This window comes from Canis lupus, chromosome 24, assembly GCF_003254725.2.
Source record: "Canis lupus dingo isolate Sandy chromosome 24, ASM325472v2, whole genome shotgun sequence".
Classification (NCBI taxonomy): Eukaryota; Metazoa; Chordata; class Mammalia; order Carnivora; family Canidae; genus Canis; species Canis lupus.
Window position 1 is genome coordinate 34,782,184 of NC_064266.1, and position 23,983 is coordinate 34,806,166.

Genomic DNA, 23,983 nt, shown 5'->3' on the forward strand with positions numbered 1-23,983 from the left:
TGAATCTGTGTTTTATAATCTCTATTTTCCTAGTTTCTAAGTTATTTTTTAATTTATTTGTGTCCCTTTCATGTTGGAGGCTTTCACCATTACATATCTCGAGATCCTTGACTATCTTTTTTATATTTAAGGATAATATATTAGAAAAGATCAGTCTTTACTAAAAGTCACTGAAAGTGTTCACTTGGGGGCTGGCCCTTTTGTTTCAGCATTCCACAAATTGCAACATGTAGAGCTGTTACTACCATCTCCTCTTCTACTCATTACTACATAGTTTTCCTTGCCAGGGAATTTTTAATTACCTGGTTGCATTTTGGGAGCTGGGCTGGGGAGGCAAATTGATGATCCTGTAGTGTTAAGATATAAAACTATAAAATATAAAAATTTTACTAGAAATTGTAAGTAAGATTTCCTTTTTTAAAAAAAAAGATTATATTTATTCATGAGAGACACACAGAGAGAGGCAGAGACACAGGCAGAGGGAGAAGCAGGCTCCATGCAGGGAGCCTGATGCGGGACTTGATTCTAGGACCCTGGGATCACACCCTGGGTCCAAGGCAGACACAACCACGGAGCCACCCAGGTGTCCCAGATTTCCTGTTTTCAGTTTCTGTTTGCTTTCGCCCCTTTGCTGTGCCTGGAATCCCAGAACTGAGACAGCTGAGAAAGTTGGTAGAAGGTATAGCTGTGTGGCTGTGTGGAGTTGGGGAGCAGGTTAAGGGCTGGGAAGTAGCTGCTTCCCTTGCTCTTTACTCAGATTCTCAACCAGCCATGTTTGAGCACTTTGCCTGACTCTCTTATGTCCCCACTGGAGTCTGTCTGTCATTGGCTCCATGGGAAACATTTGCTCAGGCCTTGTGTTTTCCTCTACAGGCACAGCTTCTTTACTTTCTGGAGTTGGTTACTCCTCTCTCTGTCTTGCAAATGCCTGTTGAGATACTTACCTTGTTTTCTTCCTTATTCTCATTGTAGATAAATACTACCTTTTAAGATCTTTGCTATTATTTTAGTAGGGTTAGTAAGAGAAAGGAGGTAAACATACATGATCAGTTCATGTTTAACTTACAGTATGATTTACTTTATAAAACAAGATTTCAGATTCCTGACTGGGGAAGGGAATTGGTAGGATAGGACAGAGCAGATGCATAGATACCAGTTACTACTACAAGAGTCCAAGAAAGTGGGAGAAGGTCGTCACAGCGGTGGAATGAAAGAAAGGAAGGCTGTGTGCTATGCCATGCAAGAAGAACTGACAGGACTCAGTGGACTATGTGTGTGCAACACACACATACACACACACTTGGAAAGGGAGAATGTGAGGAATCCAGATTGCTGGCTTTAGTTCTGGGCAAATGGTGTTGCCATGTTGCTGTGAGGGAGGATTGGAGGAGAATCCGGGTCTTTTCTGGGAGGGGTTCTGGGGAGTCACGACCTCTGTTTTCTACCCATGAAGTCTAAGATGCATCCAGGTAAAGTTGTCAAGTAGATATTTGCATAAGCAGAGTCAGAACTCAGAGACACTTGAGCTGGAGACGAGTTTGGCCATTATAGTAGATAGATGTAGTAGATGAGAAGACCAGAGTAGAAAATGTAGTGAGAGAAAAGAAGAGGGGTGTAGCACTGAACCCTGATGAACACTTACCATGCCTCTGAGGAGAGCTCAGGGAGGTGGGGGAATCAAGGGTGTTGTCACTGTCACAGTGGGGTGAAGTGTGTTTTAGGGCGAGACTGTTGCCTTCATACTTGGCACACTCTGTGCCCGTGGATAAGAAGGTAAAGTTGAATACAGTACCTGACAAGCTTTTCTTGTCTCAGGATGGCACATTCTTCCCTTCAGAATATTTGTTTTCATGGTTTTTCTGTCACCTGTTGACTTTATCGTGTACACCTGCTTCGCATGTAGAGAAGTGATGCCAAGCACATAGCAGGCACTTTTGAATGAATGATAGTGGGTGGCCACCTTTAGGTTTTGTTTGTGCAACTAGTAATACACTTTGGGGGATATGGGTTTATGTTGATTTACCCAGTCTCTACCAAAATTACCTCTAACCACCGTAAAAATATTTCTGTACTAATTATATGTGAATTAATTGATCACAGTGAGGGATCCCTGGGTGGCGCAGTGGTTTGGCGCCTGCCTTTGGCCCAGGGCGCGATCCTGGATATCCGGGATCGAATCCCACGTCAGGCTCCCGGTGCATGGAGCCTGCTTCTCCCTCTGCCTGTGTCTCTGCCTCTCTCTCTCTCTCTCTCTCTCTCTCTCTCACTGTGTGCCTATCATAAATAAATAAAAGTTTAAAAAAAAATTGATCACAGTGGTTTTAATTATTTTATATTTGGCTTGGGAAGTCTGTGTTGGTACAGAAATCTGGTCTGGAACAAATAGCATTTTTCTAGGTACTCTTTGCGTGAGACTTTGTGTGAGGCACATCTAGGACACATCTGTGAAAACATGGGTCATAGTCTGTTCTCATGGAACTTGAGACCATAAACTTGATTTTGCTTTTGGAATTCTGTGGCATCCTTGTTTACATATATCGACTTTATTTTTTGTCTTCCTTGGAACATTTGATTTCTGTTGCTTTCCAGATGTACTTACTGTTCATTTATGTGTTTGATGTTTAAGGGACAAGCTTTGGAGTCCAAACAGGATGCTTTCCAGGGCCAAGAAGCGGCAGTAATGATGGATCAGAAAGCGGCGTTATATGGGCAAACGTACCCAGCACAGGGACCTCCAGTGCAAGGAGGCTTTAATCTTCAGGGACAATCACCATCTTTTAACTCTATGATGAATCAGATGAACCAGCAAGGCAATTTTCCTCTCCAAGGAATGCACCCAAGGGCCAACATGATGAGACCCCGGACAAACACCCCCAAGCAGCTTCGAATGCAGCTTCAGCAGAGGCTGCAGGGCCAGCAGGTAGCCAGCCCCGTGCTCGCTTTGGCCAGATACTGCCTTTCCTCTGGCCACTTCCTGTTTGATTTATTATCGTCAGGCTTTGTTCTTCAGAGCTCTTGCCACTAGCTCTCTATTTTTTGTCAACTGAAGTTCTTTTGTTTTGACTTTTCGTGTAACATTTTGTTTGTACAAAATGTTTGTATAAGGTGGTTCCTTATTAGGGAGTGGTCCTGATAGAATTGGTCTTGCTAGATAAATCAGTTGTACAGCTTAAACAGTAAAAAATATACAAGAGGATTGTACCTGGGGCAGCAAAGTATTTCTTGATGGCTTCAGTCTTAGAGGTAGATGATTTGTAGTTTTAAATAAGTCCTTAATATTAATACTAGATATTTAAACCATAACTGACTTGAACATTCTTTTTATGGAACCTCTGCTTTCTAGACATTTTATAAAATTTGAGCTCTTTTAATATTTAGTTATATATATTGTTTATGTATTGGGTGTGCTGAGTTATTAAATGTGACAGAACTGAACCATATAAGCAGATGAGTGAGTGTCAGGTCCAGTGAGCCAGAGACTCTTCTAGTGTATTGATATTATTAAAAGTCAATGTAGGTACTCTGGAAAGCTGTGTTAATACATTCAAGGTATCATTTTAGTTTTTACCCCTTCTTACCACTAAAAGTTACCTAGGAAAAGCTAACAGAAGAGGTAAGTTATTTAGTGTAGGTCTGAGCAAATTAAAGCTATTTCCCCAATGCCCTAAATAATCCCAGAGAAAAATCTGACTTTATGAATCCTTTGAGTTTCTGTTGAAGATACTCTTTAAGCTGCAGATTTGTACTTTTTTACTTTTCCTCCTGATGCCAAACACTAAAGCTTCATATGCGTGCTGAGGACTTTTCAACCTGATCTTTTTTGCCCTAAAGATTTCATTCATTTATTTTATTTTTTTAAAGTAACCTCTGCACTCATTGTGGAGCTTGAACTCATAACCCTGAGATCAAGAGTCACATGCTCCACCGACTGAGCCAGCCAGGTGCCCTTCAGCCTGAATTTTTTGAAGTGTGGGAAGTGTGCTGGTTCAGTGTAGATGTGACTTAACCAGGCTGATGGATAGAAGGTAGCATCGTAACCTCACAGGGTGGTGCTGAGGATTTGGAATACTGTTTTGGGCTCACTGACGTGCTCCACTTGCATTCTAACCAACCTCTCTCTCCCCAGTTTTTGAATCAGAGCCGTCAGGCACTGGAGATGAAAATGGACAGTCCCACTGCTGGGAGTGCTGCAGTGATGAGGCCCATGATGCAGCCCCAGGTCACTTCCCAGGTGAGGAAAGTGAGTCTGTCCACAGTCACTGCCATGAGCCTTGCACAGGGCCTGGTCTGTACTTGGCCCTCGGTAAATGTATGTTAGAACACAGCAGTTTGAAATTTCTTGTGTAAGAAACCATTGCGTGCTCTCGTCATATTTCCTCTTCCATTCTTCTTTCTTGCTGGTGGACGAGGAAGAATCAGAAGGGGAGGCTCTTATATTAAAACCTCAGATTTGTGTTTTTAAATTAATTCCCTTTGTGATTATTTGTTGTGTTTTCAAAACAGCTGACACTTTTTTGGGATTTAAAATAATAAGTTATAAACTTTTCTCTGTTTCTGGGTTATGAAACCATATGCTCATTGGGTAAAATTTGAGATTATAAGAAGAAAGTAAGTAATATATAATCCAGCCTCAAAGACCATCTCTGAGACGACCTGTTTCCCATAGTGGGAAGGATGATGTTCAAGTTCCCTGTACCTCCAGCCCAATGTGGAGATTGTACTAAGGTATTTTCTTAATGTGCACAAGGCAGATGACCACAGAAAAGTCATTTACTATGGTTGGAAATACTGTTCATACTTATTTAACAAAAAAGAAACCACAAAACCAACCAACAATCCACGGTGAAATGCCCAGTATTTCTCTCTTAAGCCTTCTTAGAAGTACTTTGATAATCTGACACCTTGAATAAGCTGATCTAGGATGTCCTTCAAAAAGATAAAAGTTGCTTTTTGCAGTTGCTCTCTCCTAGCTGATAGGGCCCAAATCAGCTTTTTCATTCTGTGCTTTGACCAACTTCCAGACAGCTGCTCCTAAATCCCCCATCTCTCATTTCAAAAGCTTTAAGAGACTATATAGGCACTTCTGAGGCAGATTCCTGTTTTTTTGAGTATAACCCCATTCTTTTGGGGGATATACCTTGTGTCTCCCCTCCTCCCACACTCTTATTGCTGTCCTTTTCCTTCTTGTAGTTTTATTTCATAGTTCCTGAAAAATTTGTCCTCAAATTCTACCCTTAAATGTTCTCTCACATTGAGGAATGTTTTCTGTGTGAAACATTGATAAATCGCCAGAACAGTTTCCAGGTCTCTGTCTGCACCCCGTCCCTGCCAACTAGCCAGGATGCCATTACCATGATGAGAATTGTACATTCTTCCTTTTGTAGGAAGAAAGGCACTGCGTGTTTTTCTCTCCTACCTGATGTATTGGGATGGTCCTATGTGTATGGAATTGGCTGGTTCCTGCTCTGTGTATGTAACTGCATTCTTTCTTGGGTATTAGCAGGGTTTTCTGAATGCCCAGATGGTGGCCCAGCGCAGCAGGGAGCTGCTGAGTCATCACTTCCGACAGCAGCGGGTGGCCGTGATGATGCAGCAGCAGCAACAGCAACAGCAACAGCAGCAGCAGCAGCAGCAGCAACCCCAGGCCTTCAGCCCGCCCCCCAACGTGACTGCCTCTCCCAGCATGGATGGCGTTTTGGCAGGGCCTGTGATGCCACAGGTTCCTCCCCAGCAGTTTCCATATCCACCAAATTATGGTAAATTAGATGGTGAAAATAGCTTCCCCAGAGTAACATTACTAAGGATCTAAGATTCATGGATCTATTCATGTTAAACACAAAATAGTATTTATTCCCTTTTGTTATTCACAAGAAAGATGGAATTAATTAAAAATAACAGAACACGGAACAGTGACCAATGAGGCTGACAAGGCTTAAGCAGAGGCCAGATCAGATGAACCCGAGAGGTCTTGAAGTGTTTTGGTGGTGTTTTGAAGTCGGTGGCAAGTCATTTAATGTTAATAGACATGTTTAGATTTGCACTGGGTTAAATCTGAGGCCTTTGAGATGCCTGCATTAGAATGTGTGCAGGGAGAATGGAAGAAGGGAAGGTAGTTAGGGCACCCTAAAGAAGAGATGATGCTCTTATAGTCAGAATGGAGAAAAACTGGTCTTAAAAAAGAAAAGAAAAAAACCCAAATTTGTTTATTGTAGTGCACAGGTAATTGTAATTGTGGTAGATAGTTGATCAGAGTTGAGCATTTTTTAATTTAGGTCTTGTTTTTTCAGTTCCCCACATCTTAATTTGGAAGAGAGATTATCAGGTTCCCCACACCTCCCCGATATGGCGATATGTGCCAGTATAGTTGAACTCTACAGTCTCTGAACGCTTGGTCATTTCAGTGAGAGGATGCCGTGTTGGGTTGTGGGTTCCTTTCCTTGGTAACCTGAGTATATTAGTTATAGTAATGCATATTACCTCTTCAGGTAGATCTTTGAGATATTCTAGGAACATGGTGGGAGTAGGGATAGAAGTATCTTTTGGGGAGATTACATTTTAGGTGCATTCCTGTCAGCTGGGGACAGAGGGACAGTGATGTGAGTTAACATGAGGTGGAATCCCTTTTATATAGAAAATTCTGTGAAGTAACAGTTCTTCAGATAGTTTAGGTGGTTTGCTCTCTATAGTAAGCCTAATAAGCCTGTTCCTCCAGTTGTCTTCTCAGTAGAGAAGCAACTGGCAGGCAGCATCTTGTGGCATTTGGTGTCTTCTCTTGCCTTTAGAAGAGAACATAATGTTTCTACTCTAAGGAAGGTCCCACTTGAGCATTGTAATTTTTCTTTTTTTAAAGGAATGGGACAGCAACCAGATCCAGCTTTTGGTCGAGTGTCCAGTCCTCCCAATGCAATGATGCCCTCAAGAATGGGTCCCTCCCAGAACCCCATGATGCAGCATCCTCAGACGGCACCCATGTATCAGTCCTCAGAGATAAAGGGCTGGCCGTCAGGAAACCTGGCCAGGAACAGGTGAGGAACAGGAATTTGAAAAGCCACTCATGTTCTATTGCCCAAAAGTACAGGAAAATAACTTCTGCATTTTAGTGAAGCCTGGGTGGATGGAGAACTCAGAAGGCCTTGGTTCATGTTAGAAGTGTGTTATTTGGCTCATCCATTTTGAAGTTCCTTCCTGCCCTACAATTGTCCACAGGCAGCTGTGGAACACTGAAGGCAGGTGAGGGGGCATCTTCTCCCTCATGTTCTTTGTGTAAGTACAGTGACATTTGACAGAATCGTGATGGTCTCTGTGTGCATGTGTGGTGTTACCAGAATGACCTGGGAGGTAATTTCATACTTTCTCTACAGCTCCTTTCCCCAGCAGCAGTTCGCCCACCAGGGGAACCCTGCAGCATACAGTATGGTGCACATGAATGGCAGCAGTGGTCCCATGGGACAGATGAACATGAGCTCCATGCCCATGGCTGGCATGCCCATGGGTCCTGATCAGGTATGGGGGGTTCTACCCCTTACTTTTCTCAGAGTTTTTCCTGTTCTCTTGAGAGAGCTGAAACTTCAACTGTAATCTGAAGGTCCTCAGTAGGTTTTTAACTGTGGGTGTGTAACTCAAAACTAGAGTTTTTGAAAAAATTTGTGATTTGAAGGCATTGGGCTGTTATTAAATACTTTTGGTAATGTGTGATCTAAGGGACCCGAATCAGCCAGAGTCCTGTTGCAATCCCTCATTTATAAAGACCTTTGGATTCTTCTGTGTTGTGCAGAGCATGTGTTTTATTCACGTTTCTTCTGGTTGCTTACAGAAATACTGCTGACACTTCAACACCAAGATCTCCAAGGAAATCACTGTACAAATGACACGGCACTAGGATTATTGGGAGTAAAGAATCATTGTCCTGCACACCTAGTTCTGAAGAAGGAACCAGCTTTGATCCCTGGGAAAGGTGTTCCAAGTGATGTCATTTGAGCAGGACTGTGTTTTAAACTGATGTGCGCTGTCTACCTGTATTTTTCCTCCTTCTGTGTATCATGGAGTTCAAATACTTCTGGCATATTGCCTTTTAGGGATGGGATTCTGGAGGTACGGAGTGTTACTGGTCACAAAACTCCTGTGTTCCTTCTTTCTGCGCGGCTCTCAGAGTGTTTGAGATAAATGTGGGTGGGCTGGGAACATCCCTGAAATTCAGAGGGATGAGGAAGTCTGGTTTCTCTAGTGGCAGTGCTGGATGGAGAGCACAGTTGCAGCCTTCATGTGTTCTTGTCACAACCAGATAGTTCTGTGTTCTCACCTGATTCTGTCTCCAGAAGTTGGCCTTTCTGAATTCTTGTCTTTTAATGATTGTGTTGAGTTGCTCCAGCCCTATTCTTATTTGTCCTGGACTTCTTCCTGAGTAGGAACTTCCTCTGTCCCTAATGTCCTATAATATATCACCTCCAGGAGCTGTCACAAGGCTTTGCAGAAGGGACAGTGAGACGACAGTATTTAGTTGCAGCAGTAGCAATTTTTCACATGCTAACGTGCAGCCGAATGCACTTTATTTAAAAAGTAATGGATAAATGCAATATTCTTGAGGTCTTGAGGAATGGTGAACCACATTCCCAGTTTTTGTCTGAACTAATCTGTTGGACAAGAACTATGGTTTTTGTCGTTGAAAGTACTGGTGTCACCCTTTGCCTATATGGTAGAGCAATAATGCTTTTTGAAAATAAACTGCAGAAAACCCAAGGCCAGGTACTGCATTCTGAATCAGAATTTCGCAGTGTTTCTGTGAATAGATTTTCTTTTGTAAATATGACCTTTAAGATATTGTATTATGTAAAATATGTATATACCTTTTTTGCAGGTCACAACAACTCATTTTTACAGAGTTTGTGAAGCTAAATATTTAACATTGTTGACTTCAGTAAGCTCAGTGTGGTGAGGCTACAAACAGAAGAGACCGCCCCTGAATTTTGTGGCCTGGGGGAGGGGATGGTGGGCTGCAGAGCCGCGCCGCCCCCCCCCCCTCCAGTGTTAGAGCCTCCCTCTTTTCAATCTCTAAATCTAAATGCTTTTTTAAAAGATCATTTGTTTAGATGTAGGCATTTTAAATTTGTCTTTTAAATTCCTCTACCAGAACTAAGCACTTTGTTAATTTTAGGGGAAAGAATAGAGATGGGGAAATAAACTTTTAAAAAAAGATATCAAGAATTTTAAAAGATCAAGCAATTTGATTTAAGAAAGAACCTTGGATTTTAAGCGGTCCATGAATTAAACAATAGCAGTTCACGGTATTTTGTTTTTTAATCGAATATGTTGCCCGTTCATCCGTTGTAGGAGTGCTCTAAGGTTTTGGTTACTAGGACCCAAATCCCACATTGAGATCTCAGGAGTAGAGCCCTTAATGTGTGGCTTCTAGTGTCTGCTCAGCTGTTTTGTCGCTCTGATGCAGTGTGCTCCTTGACCCTGAGAACTAGAATAGCGTCAGGGTGGTTTCTTAGGGAGCTCAGTGGCCAGGTTTGCATGCTTCTGAGATGCAGTCTGGCTGAAGGAGCACCTTTGCACTCCCTGCCCCTACCCCTTTCTGCTGTTGCTAGGCTTTGGACATTTGTTCTAGTCCATTGGAAGTAGAGAAAGTAATTTAATTCCTTTTATCTGGTTTACTTTATTAGCTTCAAAGAAAATAGTTGAATGAAATTGGTTTTTAAAATGTCTGTGAATTTCAGAGGTCTCTGGCTAACTTTGGTGTCAATTTCCTAGCAATAACCGAGAGCCAGGTAATTTTTCTTTTGTTTCTTACATGTTTAGCCAGTTTTTCTCCCTGGAAAAATGATCTCTGAAGGTAAGATAATTTAATTTCGTTGACTTACGCATAAGTGAAACCTGTATTTCCAGAACCACCACTGGAATAGATTTGGGTTTGACACCTTCTCCCCCCACAGCCCAGTTAAAAATCAATCTAAGATTGTAAATCCATCAACTTCCATCATAGTGGCCTGTACTTTTCAGATAACATATCCTCTTGTCTGGAGACAGAGACATAGTTGAGTAAGTCTCCATATTTTTAGATCAAATTATGTCATGTATATCTGAACCTTTCTTGTTTAAGTCATGTGTACATGGGGAGAAATAGAATGGTGCTCTTACCTTTCTTGACTTTTAAAAATTACAACAACAAAAAAAGTTTTGTGATTCTTTTCATCAGTCCCAACTCCAGGCTAACTGGAAGGCAGCACCCCCTTTTTATATGGAAAAAAAGAGAAAGTTTATTATAAGTTTTTATATTTTCTACTTGTTCATTTTATTGGTGCAAACTTAAAGAATTTGATTTTCTTTTAATAGATGCCGTCTTTTGAGAGAATTTGTTTTTACCTTTATTGCCCTTTTATCTTTTTTGGATAATTGTCTTTGTACTCCTGCTGCCTACCTCTCCTTACACCCCGCCCCCTACTTTTTAAAACCTTGGTGTTTGTTTCATCTGCTTTTAGAACGTGCGATATTTCCAGTACCTACTTTTTTGCTGAATCCAAAGATATATAAATATAAATATATATATTTTATAAAGATCAAAATGATATAAAGGAGATACGTTTCTTCCTTTAAAAAAAAAACAAATAGAAATTCATTGTTAATGTTCGTATTATGATGCCACTTTTCTAAATCGTGCATCTTGTATATGTGCTGCCGAAGTGAGCACTAAATCGTGCATCTTGATGGAAAGGTGTAAATATCAATCACCAGGACTGCTTAGTTAATTGGTATTTAATATCTAGGTGAATTGGGGGTATGGGGTGGGGGTATGACAGGACATACTTGGCTTGCCCTCCTCGAAATGACTGCCAGTTTTCCATATGCCTGTCCAGTTCCAGGAATTTTGTTCACAAGTGTGGGGGCGTCATAGGAGTAAAGCCTGTAGGACAGATGAAACCCCCTGCTTCAGAGGAGCAAGAGCTCCAAGGCCAACTGTTTAACAAGCAAGGTGTTTTTTTTTCTTTCTTTCTTTCTCTTTCCAATGTGTGGAATTTTGATGATGGAAATGTCATTCTGAGAGCAATATTTAAAATTCTCAGGAATTGACTTATAGTATTGAGAATGAATTCAGTTGCAATCAAGTTTACATTAAATGTTGCTTTTAAAAAATCTCAGTCATACTTCACACTGCAAAGAATCCAGATCACATGGGATAACTTATGAGATGGTTGAGTGGTAAGCTCTGACTGCTTTGCTGATCATTTTGTAAATAAAGGTTTCTATTTAAAATTGAAGCCTAAGAGCTTGTTGTTTCTTTTTCTTCTTCTTTTTTTTTTTTAAATCCGATCGGATTAAGGGTAAAAGCAAAGGTTAAGGAATCCTGTTTCAAATAATCCTAGCAATTTCTCTAAGGTTAACAGAACTCCTGAAAAGCATAGAGCTGCTCTTCCCGAGGGTGAGCACTTCTGGATTATGTCCATGTTTGGTGAGAAGTGTGTCAGATTGGGTGATGGAGGTCCTCCTGTTTTTCCCTCCTGACCTCCGACCGCTACCTTTGCCAGACTAGCTGATGCACAAAGGCGGGGGGTGGGGGGGGTTGTCTGATACGGTGACTCGCTTTGAGGTCCTGAAGCTGGTGAAATGTGAGGCTTACCTACCTGTGAGGTCCTTGAAGTATGGTAAATTTTGGTCATTAATTTATTCCCATCTAGTTCCCTTTGGAAAAACCTGAGTATCTCCTTCCCAAAAGGTGTTGACTGCTTTAAAACAAACAAACAAACAAAAAAAAAAACAAAAAAAAAACAAGCACACCAAAAACTCCCAAGAACGGCCTTTTACAAAATGTTAAAGGTTACCTCATACCAACTGCCGGTCGTCGGCCGGGACTTTGAACATCGTCTGACAAGACTTAGACTACAAAATGTCTTTACAAATACAGTTTTGTTAAAACCTGGGACAGACAGACATCAACTTCATTTCTCTTCAGTACTTTAAAAAACATCAGTTCTGGGGCAGATAACAGAGGAATACTGGCAGAAATGGTATCTGGTCAGGGACAAGTGTCCACAACTGCAAGGGTTTTTCTTTACACTGGCCACAGAGCGTTCACTGACACCACCACTCTTGAGAACTGGGTTTTCTCATTAGATTCCCCTACGCATTCCCACGCTGGTTACACGTAAATAGTCTCATATGTACAGTGAAGTCCGTTTCTTCAGAGACAGCCTGCACTATGGTGCGAGACAAAAGTCCCCTCCTCTCTGCCGCGGACTCATTGTCCGGCTCCGCACCACTTCCAAACACCTGCAGGTTGCTTCTGTCCTGCTGCTCCCTTAGTTCCTTCTCTGTGACGAGCCAAAAGAACAAGAGGATTTAAAACAGGGTTGTTCTTCCCTTAGGATTTTAGAAAAAAGTTCCAGTGACTTACACTGTTGGGGGAAATTGCCAAGAAAATCTTTTTCCCTTGTAAGCCTCTCAGAGAGGGTTAGTGGTGACCGTTTGATAGGGAAACGCATTTTGTGCAGCTGGTGAGGTATAATCCAAAGCAAAAGCAAGGGCAACAATGGACTTCCTGAAGTGTCCCCGCTCCCGAGGGTTCTCTGCCAGAGCGTGCCGTGGTGACGGAAAGCAGGTCCCGGGACTCGGGCCCCCCGGCTGAGCACAGGCCCGCCCGGACTCGTCCGCGGTTCTCCTGCTCGGTCCGCTCAGGTGGCCTCTGGGCTGGAGGCCCGCCGCGCGCCTCCTAGCCTTCCCAGCCTTCCCACAGCTGCCCCCTGCGGAACAGAGCAGACTCCCGTGAGCGTCTGAGGACGAAGGAAGCCCGGCCGGCGCCTGTGGCTGAGCGCGCTTTACCACGTGGCAGTGGCTGCCGGCGGGGGTGTCCCCGAGGTGCTCCCACCCGGTCACCCGGACGTCAGCTGCCGGCTCGCCCGCTCCGTGGCCGGCAGAGGCGGCACTGAGGACGGGATCCAGCAAGGTCACCTGCTTAAATTCTAGGAGCGCCAAAGAACTGTCTGGCCGGCCCACTTAGCGTCCCCCCGGTAACGCTGCAGGCGGTTGGCAGGCGTATGAGGAAGGAAATGCACAGCCCGGAGGGTGCACGTGGCAACGCACCAAGCGTGCCCTGTAGGCCAGAGGGGACCCTTCCGGGTTGCCCCAGTCCCAGTCCTCTGCCAGCGTCTCTGGCGCTGGAGGGAGACGGGGTGTGGATGTATTTTGGGAGCTGTTTGGTGAGGCTGCCCTGCTGCCCCAAGGCGTCGGGCAAGCGGAGCGGGTACACGCCTCAGGACTCCGGGCCACCCTGGGCTCAGCAAGCGCTGTTCTCTGGAGAACAGCCTATCAGACAGGACATTAACCCCAAACACGGAAAGGGCCTCCCGCTCCCTTCTTGTGGCGGGAGGCAGAGGGCAGGATCACGAGAGAAACGGCACGCACGCGGAACGGCCTCGGCGGAATGACGCCAGGCAGGCGCAGCGCTATTTGTAAATTGGTTCCTCAACTCACAGCGATTTGGAAGAAGGTCTCTTCATGTCTGGCCATTTTCGACGCTGAAACTGCCTAGGTTTTCGGGGGTCAAAAAGAGGAGTGTGAGCCTCCCCCAGAAGGACAGAGCCTCCCCCCGCCCTGCTGGGTGGGCCAGGCCCCTGGCCGACCAACCACCTCAGAGGTTAGCCCAAAGGATGGGCCGCGACAGGGGAGTGGCCTCGGGCCTTAACAGCAAAACCAGATACCTGTATTGCTCGTAGCTTCCTCCATCTTTAAGTCCTAAATGAGACAGAAATGAACAAGAGAGAAACACGCTTTAGGGCAAAAATGGCACAAGCAATAATAACTGCCTTTTTCTCTTCTTTGGTCACTCCTGATGTTGATGGGGTGTCCCAGGGCAGATGGGGTGGCCGAGTCCTGATGGGAGTGTCCCCTGAGACTCCCAGGGGGGCTGTAGATTGCCTGCACTCCAGTGTCACCAGCTGTAGGACCCTGACGTGTCCATGCATCACCGACCCGGGTCATGGTGGGAGAGGCAGATACGGGCAGGGACACCTAGGCGACAGAGGACAGAAAGCCACGGGCCCCGCGAGAAGGGCGGCAGGGAGACCCTGTCTCGGCTCTCGGCAAGCTTCCTGGAAAGTCGGTGGTGTGACCAAGTGTGGGCTCTGGAATCAGCCGGCCCGGCCACTGGGCTCCTCCGTAAAACGAGGACCAGCAGACGGCTGCCAGAGGGTTGTCACCGCGTGACTAGATAAGGACGCGAAGACACGCAGCGCAGTGACTAGCACGTGGTGCTTGCTGAGTGACGGGACGCAGGGAAACGAAGCGCGCGGTGCACGTTAGGGAGGGGGTACTTCAGCCTGTGGTGGGAAGTCACCAGCTCCTGGGGATCCTGGTTCACTCCTGGGACTAGACTGACCCGAATCCTTCCTGGGGTAACCCTGTTCCCTCCAGGCCCACGTCGGGACACCTACTCACCCAGGTCCATGTTCCGAGTCCGGGGGTTACACTGCTTGTAACCCTTGCAGCTCCTCAGCTCCATGAGCTGCACGTGGAGCTGGTTGAGGACCTCCCTGTCCAGTGTATTCACCGCATTCATCAACTGGTTGGAACAAAGGTTGGTGCAGGGTGAGTGCAGGGACCCTGTGGGGCGGTGACCCTCATCTGGGGATGGGCTGCCCTGCCTGCTCACCCTGCCAGGCGCTGCACTGGAGCAGGGCCACCACCGCGCCTCTCTCTCCCGACCAGTGGCCCCTGGGGCTCGGTGTGGCCCCCCTGCCCTGTAGCTCCAAACCTCCACCCACGGCCCCTCAGCGCTTCCTGACTGCAAAGATGCCGCTCTGAGTAAGGGACCTGAGTCTGCCTCCTCTGGGAGCCACTGGTAACAAGCCTGCCTGCTCTGACACCCCCTTTTGTAAACTATGGGGATGACTGGCCCAAGGAGGAGACTGGCAGCCCATAGGGTAGTTAGAGACCAAGACAGTGGAGTTACTGGCATTTAAAAATCAGTTTACTGGCAGTCAGTGAGGTGTCTGCCTCTGGCTCAGGTCACGATCTCAGGGTCCTGGGACCGAGCCCGCCCTGCCCTGGGCATCCTGCTCGGTGGGGGGGTCTGCTTTGCCTGCCCCCCACCCCCCTCCTTGTGATCTCTCTCTCAAATAATATATTTAAAACAAAACCCAGGTTTCACATAAAACGACTACAGGCGGTTCAAGAAGAGCCGCTGAAATAGGCCAGCACCCAGCCACACTGCTGGGAAGCTCCGAGTGGGGGAGCCCGGCGGGGGCCGTCTGAAGGGATGGTCGGAGGGACCCACGCAGGCCGCTCGCCCGAGACCTGCGGCTCCCTTGCATCTTACACGCTCGGGGCCACTGGTCACGGGTGTGTTTGGGTGCTTAGTACTCGGGACACGCTTAGGCAAGTGCCCGGCATGTAGGAAGTGCTGCGGGAGTGCTGGCTGGGCCCCGTTACCTGCGCGGTCCCGGGACGCACGAGTGTGCAGGGCTGGTCTGACCCCAGGGACCCCGAAGCCCCCCGCCCCCCGTTCTAGGAGCCTTTGCGCTTGGCCATAAAGCAGGCTTCACCACTGGCAGGCACCTAAGCTGGAGGGCGAAGCTGCGTTGGACCCAGAGCACAGGTGCAGGAGGACGGAGGCCCGGGGGCCGGGAGGGGCGTCAGCGCGCGGCGGGCCTGGAAGCCTTGCTGTCTCCCGCCCTGCCAGGGCGTCTAGGCGCAGCACCCGGGAGCCGCCCCACTTCTCCAGCCTGTGCCGTCTGTACCTGGTAGGGGTCTGTGTTGAGGTCAAAGTACTCCAGGAAGCCGGTGGCGAATTCGCAGAAGAGGAAATTGTGGGTCTCGTTGATGGTCCTCATGCACCAGTAGGTGTTGTTGTTGGCGCTGGTGCAGGCGCAGAAGGGCCCCACTGCCAGGTAAGGGAGAGCGCGGTGAGGGGCCTGCGGGAGGCCCCGGGACCCCTGCGGTCCTGACGCCCCCCGCGCCTGCCCGCCGGCTCACGTGTCCAGAGGGGCGCCGTCTGCCAGTGCTGGTTGTCGTGGGTGAAGCACGTGAGGCCCGGCATGCTGCACGTGTCGTTGTTCTGCAGACGCTTGAGCAGCTTGCGAAGCTTCTTCTTGCGCTTCTGCTCCCGCAGCAGCCACACCTTGTCCTTCTCCTGCAGGCCCTTCCTGGGGCACAAGAGGGCACACGGGGCCACACCCCTCACACCTCCCTCGGCCCCCACCCGCAGCCTCCCAGGGGCCGGGACCCCAACCTCTGCTCCTCCTGCCCCTGCAGCCACGGAGGGGGTGCGGAGAGCCCTGGGGGCGGCCGGCTGCCACGGGAGGCCCGGGCCTCTTCCCTTCCCGCTGGCTGCCCTTACCGGAAAGGATGCAGACTGGAGCCTTTGTGCTTGAGGCGGCCTTTGTGCGCGGGGTGGTAACTGCAACAGACCCGCCCCACAGCTCAGAGGCGCTGGGGCAGCTGGCGGGGAGGGGGCTGGAGCCGGCCGGGGTTCCCTGGGACGCCTGTCTCGCTGTCTGGGGCAGTGCTGGGTGGGGGCCGTCCCGGGGGTGGGGTGCAGCTCCTTCCTCCAGAGGCCAGCTGGGGCCCCGGCTGCGGGTCTCAGGCCGGGCTTGGAAGGTCAGGGCGGGTGCAAGGCAGTGGGACCCGAAGCCAGACTGGCTTCCGAGGTGCGGCCTCCTGGGTCGGCACACCCAGACTCCCCCGCCCACCGCATGCTGGGGACCCCAGGTCTGACAAGCCCTTTCTCAGAGGGTAGCAGACACCACAGCTGCACAGGCCGGTGCAGGTGCCTCCAGCCACCTGTGGCTTTGCCAGCCGACGTAAACCACACACACTCAGCTACACGGACCACATTTCAAGAGCACTAGGGCCACGTGTGGTCGCTGGCTGCCGTGCTGGGCCGCGCAGATGGGGCCCCGTTCCAGCCTGGCAGGAGCTCGGGTGCACAGGGGCTCCGAGCTGGCAATGTGGACCTTGGGCCACACGGGCTTTTCCTGGAAGGGCAGTGGGCAGAGGCGCCCTCCACTTCTGGGTGGTCAGGTCCCGCTGGTGACCTGAGGGGTGGTGGCCTGGGCCCAGTGGCGGACAAAGAGTGTGGGGATGATTACTGATTGGTTTTTCTTTTTTCCTTACTCTGAGGGAGGAGGTAGGGATAAAAGATAATGAAAGGCATCCTGGAGGGGCTGCTGCGTCCCCAGCAGTGGTCCTGCAGGAGCATGAAGGGCCCTTCGGGGGTCTCCTGGCTACTCCTTGCTGCTGCCTCACCTGATTTTGTGACAGTCACATTCTTCTGGCCTCTTTTTCTTCAGGTGACCTCGGACTTCCCTCAGGTTCTTGATTTTGTTCTGCAGGGTTTCGATCTGAGGCAGAGAGCAGGTGAGGAGCTATGAGACTCTGGGGGGCTGGGGGAATAAGGGGCGGCCTGCTGGGTGCCCACAGCTGCTGCCTGCACTTGTGGCTGCTGAGGGGTCCTTGGCTGCACCTGCTGAAGTGACCAGGCTCCCGTGAACCAGTTGAGCCCACTAAGGACTCGTCTCCCCTTGTTGAAACACTAACCATGGCATCTTATAAAGCAAAGTTCCGGAAGGTGGACCTCGACTACACCGTCCTCCCCCGCAGCCTGGAAGTGGCCTGAGGATTCTGGGGAGGCCTCTGGCCCCGGGCCTGGCCTTACTGCCCTCCCGGTGTGGATGGTGGCCCCGCCGAGCTCACGGTGGTGGGAGAGAGCCCCCTGCCCAGAACCCCCTCACCTCGTGATCTATGTGCAGCTTGTGATCTTTCCAGGCCTGCAGGGACTTGTACAGGTCCAGGTCGCACTGGACCGTGTCGTTCTCGAGGATGTAGCACCTGCTCGAGAGAAGGGGCCACGTGTGCCTCTGAGGGGCTGAGGGGGACCCAACCAGGGGCCTGAGATGTGGGTGTCCCCACCAAGGCCCCACCTGCCCCCCTACACCCCTGCCCTCTGCCTGGACTCTCACCGGTGTGTCACTTTAATGGGGTTGGGGGCCGAGTAGTCTGGAAGGCCTCCGGTGCCACTGAAGTCTCCGCCGTCCTTGTCGTCCAGATCCTCAGGGGCCCCGGGCCAGTGGCGCTTGGTAAGGTTGCGGAGCTGGGAGGTGCCGTCCAGGCCTGGGTGGTGCACCCCGCCATCTGCCTCGATGGCCACTGAGCGGATGGAGCGGTTCCGGGCGTAGCTGGTCTTGTACTCTATGGGCGTCAGCGGGCAGCTGGGTTAGTGGGGCCGGACAGGCTGGGCCGGCTCTCTGGGCAGCGGACTATTGGCCTGGAGACTCGAAGGCTCATGAGACCTACCTGCCCAGGAAGCAGGACCTGGACCCCAGTGGAAAGGACCACACGGCGATTCAGTTGGGAAAACTGAAGGCCCAGAGCTAAGGAGGAAGTTGCTGGAGATCATCCCCAGAAAGCGCTATGCGTGGACACCCGTGGTCCGTCCGTGTGATGGGATGTCCGGCCCCAGGGGAACGAAGCCGTGACGCCCGCTGCTATGTGGGCGGGTGTCTGCCAGACATGAGTGGTCCCGTGTATGGCTCTACTTGTTCAGGTAAAGACAATGGAGACCAAAAGCAAGCTAATGGGTTACCATGGGATGGGGAGCCAGTGACAGGGTTCCCTTTTGGGGTGATTGGAGGTTTTGGAACTAGAAGGTGGTGGGTGCACTGCACTGAATGTAGTATGTGCTTCTGGATTATAAACTTTAAAACTGTAAAAACGGTGAATTTTATGGCATATGAACCTCACCTCAATAAAGAAAAAATGAAACAAACAAACAAACAAACAACTGGAATGTGGATAGAAAATCATTAAGTAAGGACATTAAATTGGTAATGAGAAACTTCCCAACAACAGAAGTCTGGGACCAGATGGCCTCACTGGTGGGTTCTGCGAGACATTTAAAGAATTAATACCAGTGCTTCTCAAATTTGTCCAAGTAACAGGGGAGGGAGGAGGGAACACTTCCAAACCTATTTCATAGGCCAGCATGGCTCTGATATCAAAACCAGACAAGGACACTACCAGAAAAGAAAATTATAGGCCAGTTTCCCTCATGAACATAGATGCAAAAACCCCTCAGCAAAAATATCAGCCAACTGAATTCAATGATCCATTAAAAGGTTCAAACACCATGATAAAGTGGGATTTATTCCAGGGATGCAAGGATGCTTCACCATCTGCCAGTCAAGCTACGTGATTCACCACATTTAACAAAATGCAGGACAAAAATCATACGGTCACCTCAACGGATGCAGGAAAAGCATTTGACAAAACTCAACGACCACTTATCATAAAAACTATCTGATAGGGAGGGACGAGGTTAGTATCCAAAGTAGGTAAGAACTTCTATAATTCAATAGCAAAACCCCAAACAATCTGATTAAAAAATGGGCAGACAATCTGAATAGACATTTCTCAAAAGAAGACATCCAGGGACGCTGAGTGGCTCAGTGGTTGAGCGTCTGCCTTTGGCTCAGGTTGTCATCCCGGGGTCCTGGGATCGAGTCCCACATGGGGCTCCCTGCGAGGAGCCTGCTCCCTCTGCCTGTGTCTCTGCCTCTCTGTGTCTCTTATGAATAAATAAATAAATATTAAAAAAAAGAGAAGACATCCAGATGGCCAACAGGTACTTGAGCCAACAGGTGCTCAGCATTGCTCATCATCATCATCAGGGAAATTTGCATCAGAACCACAATGAGCTCTAGCCCCTCACCTGTTGGAATGGCTGCCATCAGAGACAGGAACTAACCGGTCCTGGGGAGGACGGGGAGAGGGAGCCCTCCGCACTGCTGGTGGGATTGTAAACTGGGGCAGCCACCGTGGAAACCAGTACGGAGGGTCCTCAAAAAGTCAAAAATAGACTGCCATAGGATCTAGCAGTTCCATTTCTGAGTGTTTATCTAACAGAGGACGTCAGCACCGTCTTGTTTGCAGCATATTTACAGCAGCCGAGACATGGAGACCAGCTAAGTGTCCTTCAGTGGATGGATGGTACAGAAAGTGTGTGTGTGTGTATGTGTGTGTATGATGGAATATTAGCCATTAAAAAAAATGAAATTCTGGGGACACCTAGGTGGCTCAGCAGTTGAGTGTCTTGTCTTTGGCTCAGGGCGTGATCCCAGGGTTCTAAGATCGAGTCCCGCACTGGGCTCCCTGTGAGGAGCCTGCTTCTCCCTCTGCCTGTGTCTCTGCCTCTCTCTCTCTGTCTCTCATGAATAAATAAATAAAATTTAAAAAAATTCCAAAAAAAAAAAAAAAGAAACTTTGCCCTTTGCAATAACATGGATGGACCCAGAGGGTATATGTTAAGTGAAACAAGTTAGACCTAGAAAGACACATATCACCTGATCTTGCTAATATATGGAATCTAAAAATAAACCAAAACCTAAAAAATCCTGAGCTCACAGATACAGAGAACAGATTGGTGGTTGCTGGAGGCGTGGGGTTGGGAGTGGGCGAAATGGGTGAAGGAGCTCAAAAGTTATAGAGTGAGTGAGTCCCGGGAATGCCATGTAGGGGATGGTAACTATAGTTAATAATCGTATAGTTAATAATAGCTATAGTTAGTAATACTCTTGCATTTTTGAAAGTTTCTAAGAAACATTTTCAAAATTTTAATAATAAAAAAACTTGTGAAGGTATGGTGATGGATGCTAACTACTTATTGTGATCATTTTGCAATGTCTGCAATATCGAATCACTATGTTGCATACCCCAAACTAGTACGTTATGTGTCAAATTACACCTCAATGAGAAACTAAGAGACTAAAAAACCCTATTAATTTGAACCAGAAAAGAAGCAAAGCTGGGTAGCACGTCCTCCTGGATAGAAAAGGGAGCAGCTTAGGGAGGGTCTCTTAGCTTCGGCGTCTCACTGGCGGTGGGAGCTGGACGCTCTCCTGGGCTGGGCAGTGAGACAGGGCAGGGCGCATTTTTTCCAGGCTCTAAGTCGGCTACTGAAAACGGAGGGAAATCCGGGCCTGTGGGCTAAAGCCAGAGCCCGGATTTCTTGCATCTTCTACTAAAAAGACACATTTGATCAAGTTGCTGACATTTGAGAACAGCAGGGATGGGGGGTCATGTAGGAGTGCAGATTCTCAGGTTCTGAAGGGAGAACCAAAGAAGTGGCTGCCCGCCCCGGGCCCCCGGGTGTAGACGGGCGGCCCGTTCTCCTGCTCCCGTAGTGTCCCCCGCCCTCGGCTCTGCACGCCCCGCTCAGGTCTGGCCCTGCGGAGCATCATCTGACCCCGCTGGTCTGCTCCTGCAGGAGCATCTTTCTGGAGAAGGGCCTGGAGCCCCGCAGGGCCCCGCTTCTGCTGGGCTCCCCGTGGCCACTAGGGGGCGCCCGAGGCCCGAGGACGGGGCTCGCGCTCCTGGGCGGGCTCCTGCGGGGCCCACTCCTGCCACATGTTTATTATCTTTCTTTTTCAGACTCTTTCTCTGAGTCACACGGGCCAAAAGATCCGGGGGCCCAGGTCCGGCGGGGGGAGGGGGGTGTCTCTTAGCCAAACCGTGGGCCTTTCCTGGCCCCAGGAGGCTGTGTCCTTGGCCTGTTCCTCCCCGAGGCCACAGCTCTGGGACCCCTGATGCCTGATGTCCCTGCGGGGCGGCTCATACCTGCCCGCGAGCGCCCCCAAGGAGACCCACCCGCTTCTCCCTGCCCCTTTGTCTTGGTGCTCAGGAGCCAGTGCTCTGGATTTCCCACCTCCACTGCCCCAGCCACAAACCCAGAGGTCCCCAAGCTTCGGCCTCAGGCCGAGTGGCCCTCCGCCCGGTCTGGTACATAAGCTGCTGAGTCCATGGCTCTTTCCTGGCTCCAGTGACAATCGAGAAGTTGAGAGGCTGTTGAGCCTCCCAAGCCTCAAATATTTACTCTCGGGTCCTTTACAGACCAGGCTTGTGAACCTTTCCCTGGACTTGAAGCCACACTCCTCGCCCTCCTGGTCACCCTCGTGGGGGTTGTTCCCAGGGTCCCAGGGGCGCCCCCGCCAACCCCCACACTGGGAACCGAGGGCCTCACAACCCCGTGGCCAAGGGCAGGGGCTCTGGAATCTGACCGCTCGGGTGCGAATCCTGAGCAAATGTGTGACCCTGCCAAGCTGGTTAACGCCTGTGTTCTCACGACGGTCCCCACCCTGCAGGGCTCTTTGGAGGATGATGTGAACAGAACCCGTACATTGCTGCAGCGCTCTGTGGTTCGGGTCCTGGCAGCTGGGACGTCCTTGTCCAAGGTCACAAGCTGGGCCTGTCCACCTCCCCGGGCCTGGAAAACCGTGTGCCGAGCAGCCCGCTCTCGGGGGCTGGGACCCACGGGGCCCGTGTGCTCCCTCTCCCCAGACTGAGAACACGCACAGGACCCGCTCCTTCTCCACACTCGGCTCTCACGTAAGTGTCAGCCAGCGGCCCACCCTGGGGCGGCCACCCGTCTCCCCCGGCCACGCCACTGTTTCACGTCCTCCACGAATGTGACACCGAGGGAAGTGACCTTGCTTACATCTCGTCTCACCCACGAGGCCCGGCCTGCAGCTCCCTCAGCACCTGGCACCTGGCAGGGCTGCCGATGTGTTGGGAGCCTAAGTGAATAGACACGGGCCGCCCGGGCCGGCGGGCCCCGCCTGGCTTCCCCGCACCAACTGGCATCCCAGCGATCACGGCCAGCTGGGGTCTGAGCTGCTCTAACCCACCTGCTCGGCGACCGGTGCGCGGGTCAGAGGAGGGCGGGGAGCCACCGAGCCTGCCGCCTGACACCCGGTCTCTAATTAGGCTACAGCGGGGAACCGTTCAGCCTCAAGGAGGGAAATAAGCCGGCACAAGAGGACGCTGCACGATTCCACCTGTATGAGGTCCCTACAGCACTCAGACCCCCAGAGATGGCGACGCAAGGGTGGTGGCCAGGGATGGGGGGTGAAGGGGGAGTTTCAGTCTAATGGGGACAGAGTTTCGGTGTTGCAAGATGAGAAGAGCTCTGGGGATGGATGGTGGTGACGGTGGCACAGCAGTGTGGATGTGCTTAATGCCACTCAACTGTGCACCAAAAAAACAGAGGGGCGCCTGGAGGGGGTGCAGTCGGTTGAGTGTCCGACTCTGGGTTTCAGCTCAGGTTGTGATCTTGGGGTTGTGGGATCGAGCCCTGTACTGGGCTCCGTGCTCAGCGGGGAGTCTGCTTGAGATTCTCTCTCCCTTCTCCCTCTGCCCCTCCTCCCACCCATGCTCTCTCTCAAATAAATAAATCTTTAAAAAAAATAGTGAGAATGGTAAACTTTATGTTAGGTGCATTTTATCACTATTAAGAACAAAACACCTAGATCTAAAATCTCCAATCAGGCTTCTCTTGTTCCTGGGTTAGGGGGCTGGAGAAGGGGCGGCAGGGAAACTGCCAGCTCTGGAGGGGGCACCGCTGGGCCAGCTGGCCGGGTCTCCCCAAGAGCGAGGCCTCGCACCCAGTGGCCTTGGAGCATGCTGCAGGCACAGGTGCGTTCTGGGGGGAGCTGAACCTCAGTGGGCCACAACTGGCCCGGAGTGATGGGAGTTTTGCAGTCGGATGGAAGGGGACTTGGGGTCCTCGCTCTCTGCTCCGTGGCTCTCTAATGGCCTGTCTTCCTCGGCCCCGGCTGGGAGCTCCTTCCACTGGGATGGGGGCTCCTCCCCACTCATCCAGAGCACGGTTGATTCTGATTATTCGAGGGAGTTATGTTCTGTAAGGTCACCCGAACACTGAGCTAGGTGACACGACACCGCTGCTCCTAGGGGAAATGTGGGGTTGGGGTCCCGCGAGCCTCTGGTCATAGCATGTTTGTCCACTGTCAAGACAGGACCTTGTTTTATGTGTATTTCTGTTTAAAGACACCTCATTTAATGTATTGTTAATTCTGGGATCCCTGGCTGGCTCAGTGGCTGAGCGCCTGCCTTTGGCTCGGGTCGTGATCCCAGGGTTCTGGGATCGAGTCCCGCATCGGGCTCCTATGTCTCTGCCTCTCTCTTCGTGTGTCTCTCATGAATA

The 23,983-nt window shown here is 49.8% G+C and overlaps 2 protein-coding genes across 12 annotated transcripts in view; one reads left to right on the plus strand and one right to left on the minus strand.

The window, feature by feature from the left end:
* NCOA3 (nuclear receptor coactivator 3) overlaps window positions 1-11,255 on the plus strand; it is a 145,395-nt gene extending 134,140 nt beyond the window's left edge. For 5 of the 6 annotated variants that reach the window (XM_025470338.3, XM_025470339.3, XM_025470336.3 and 2 more), the window contains 6 exons: window positions 2,627-2,920; window positions 4,127-4,231; window positions 5,501-5,756; window positions 6,851-7,025; window positions 7,362-7,503; window positions 7,814-11,255. In XM_025470338.3, the coding sequence (XP_025326123.1) occupies window positions 2,627-2,920; window positions 4,127-4,231; window positions 5,501-5,756; window positions 6,851-7,025; window positions 7,362-7,503; window positions 7,814-7,825 (984 nt within the window). In that variant the 3' untranslated portion in view covers window positions 7,826-11,255. The remainder of the gene's footprint in view (window positions 1-2,626; window positions 2,921-4,126; window positions 4,232-5,500; window positions 5,757-6,850; window positions 7,026-7,361; window positions 7,504-7,813) is intronic. The other variant, XM_035705911.2, reaches the window with a different exon arrangement.
* A 524-nt stretch (window positions 11,256-11,779) lies between these two features.
* The window catches only part of SULF2 (sulfatase 2), a 118,793-nt gene continuing 106,589 nt past the window's right edge, over window positions 11,780-23,983 (minus strand). For all 6 annotated transcript variants that reach the window (XM_025470344.3, XM_049100666.1, XM_025470347.3 and 3 more), the window contains exons 12-21: window positions 17,949-18,177; window positions 17,721-17,817; window positions 17,236-17,330; window positions 16,328-16,387; window positions 15,964-16,133; window positions 15,729-15,871; window positions 14,428-14,551; window positions 13,692-13,725; window positions 13,465-13,518; window positions 11,780-12,734 (exon numbers count right to left, since the gene is read on the minus strand). In XM_025470344.3, the coding sequence (XP_025326129.1) occupies window positions 12,704-12,734; window positions 13,465-13,518; window positions 13,692-13,725; window positions 14,428-14,551; window positions 15,729-15,871; window positions 15,964-16,133; window positions 16,328-16,387; window positions 17,236-17,330; window positions 17,721-17,817; window positions 17,949-18,177 (1,037 nt within the window). In that variant the 3' untranslated portion in view covers window positions 11,780-12,703. The remainder of the gene's footprint in view (window positions 12,735-13,464; window positions 13,519-13,691; window positions 13,726-14,427; window positions 14,552-15,728; window positions 15,872-15,963; window positions 16,134-16,327; window positions 16,388-17,235; window positions 17,331-17,720; window positions 17,818-17,948; window positions 18,178-23,983) is intronic.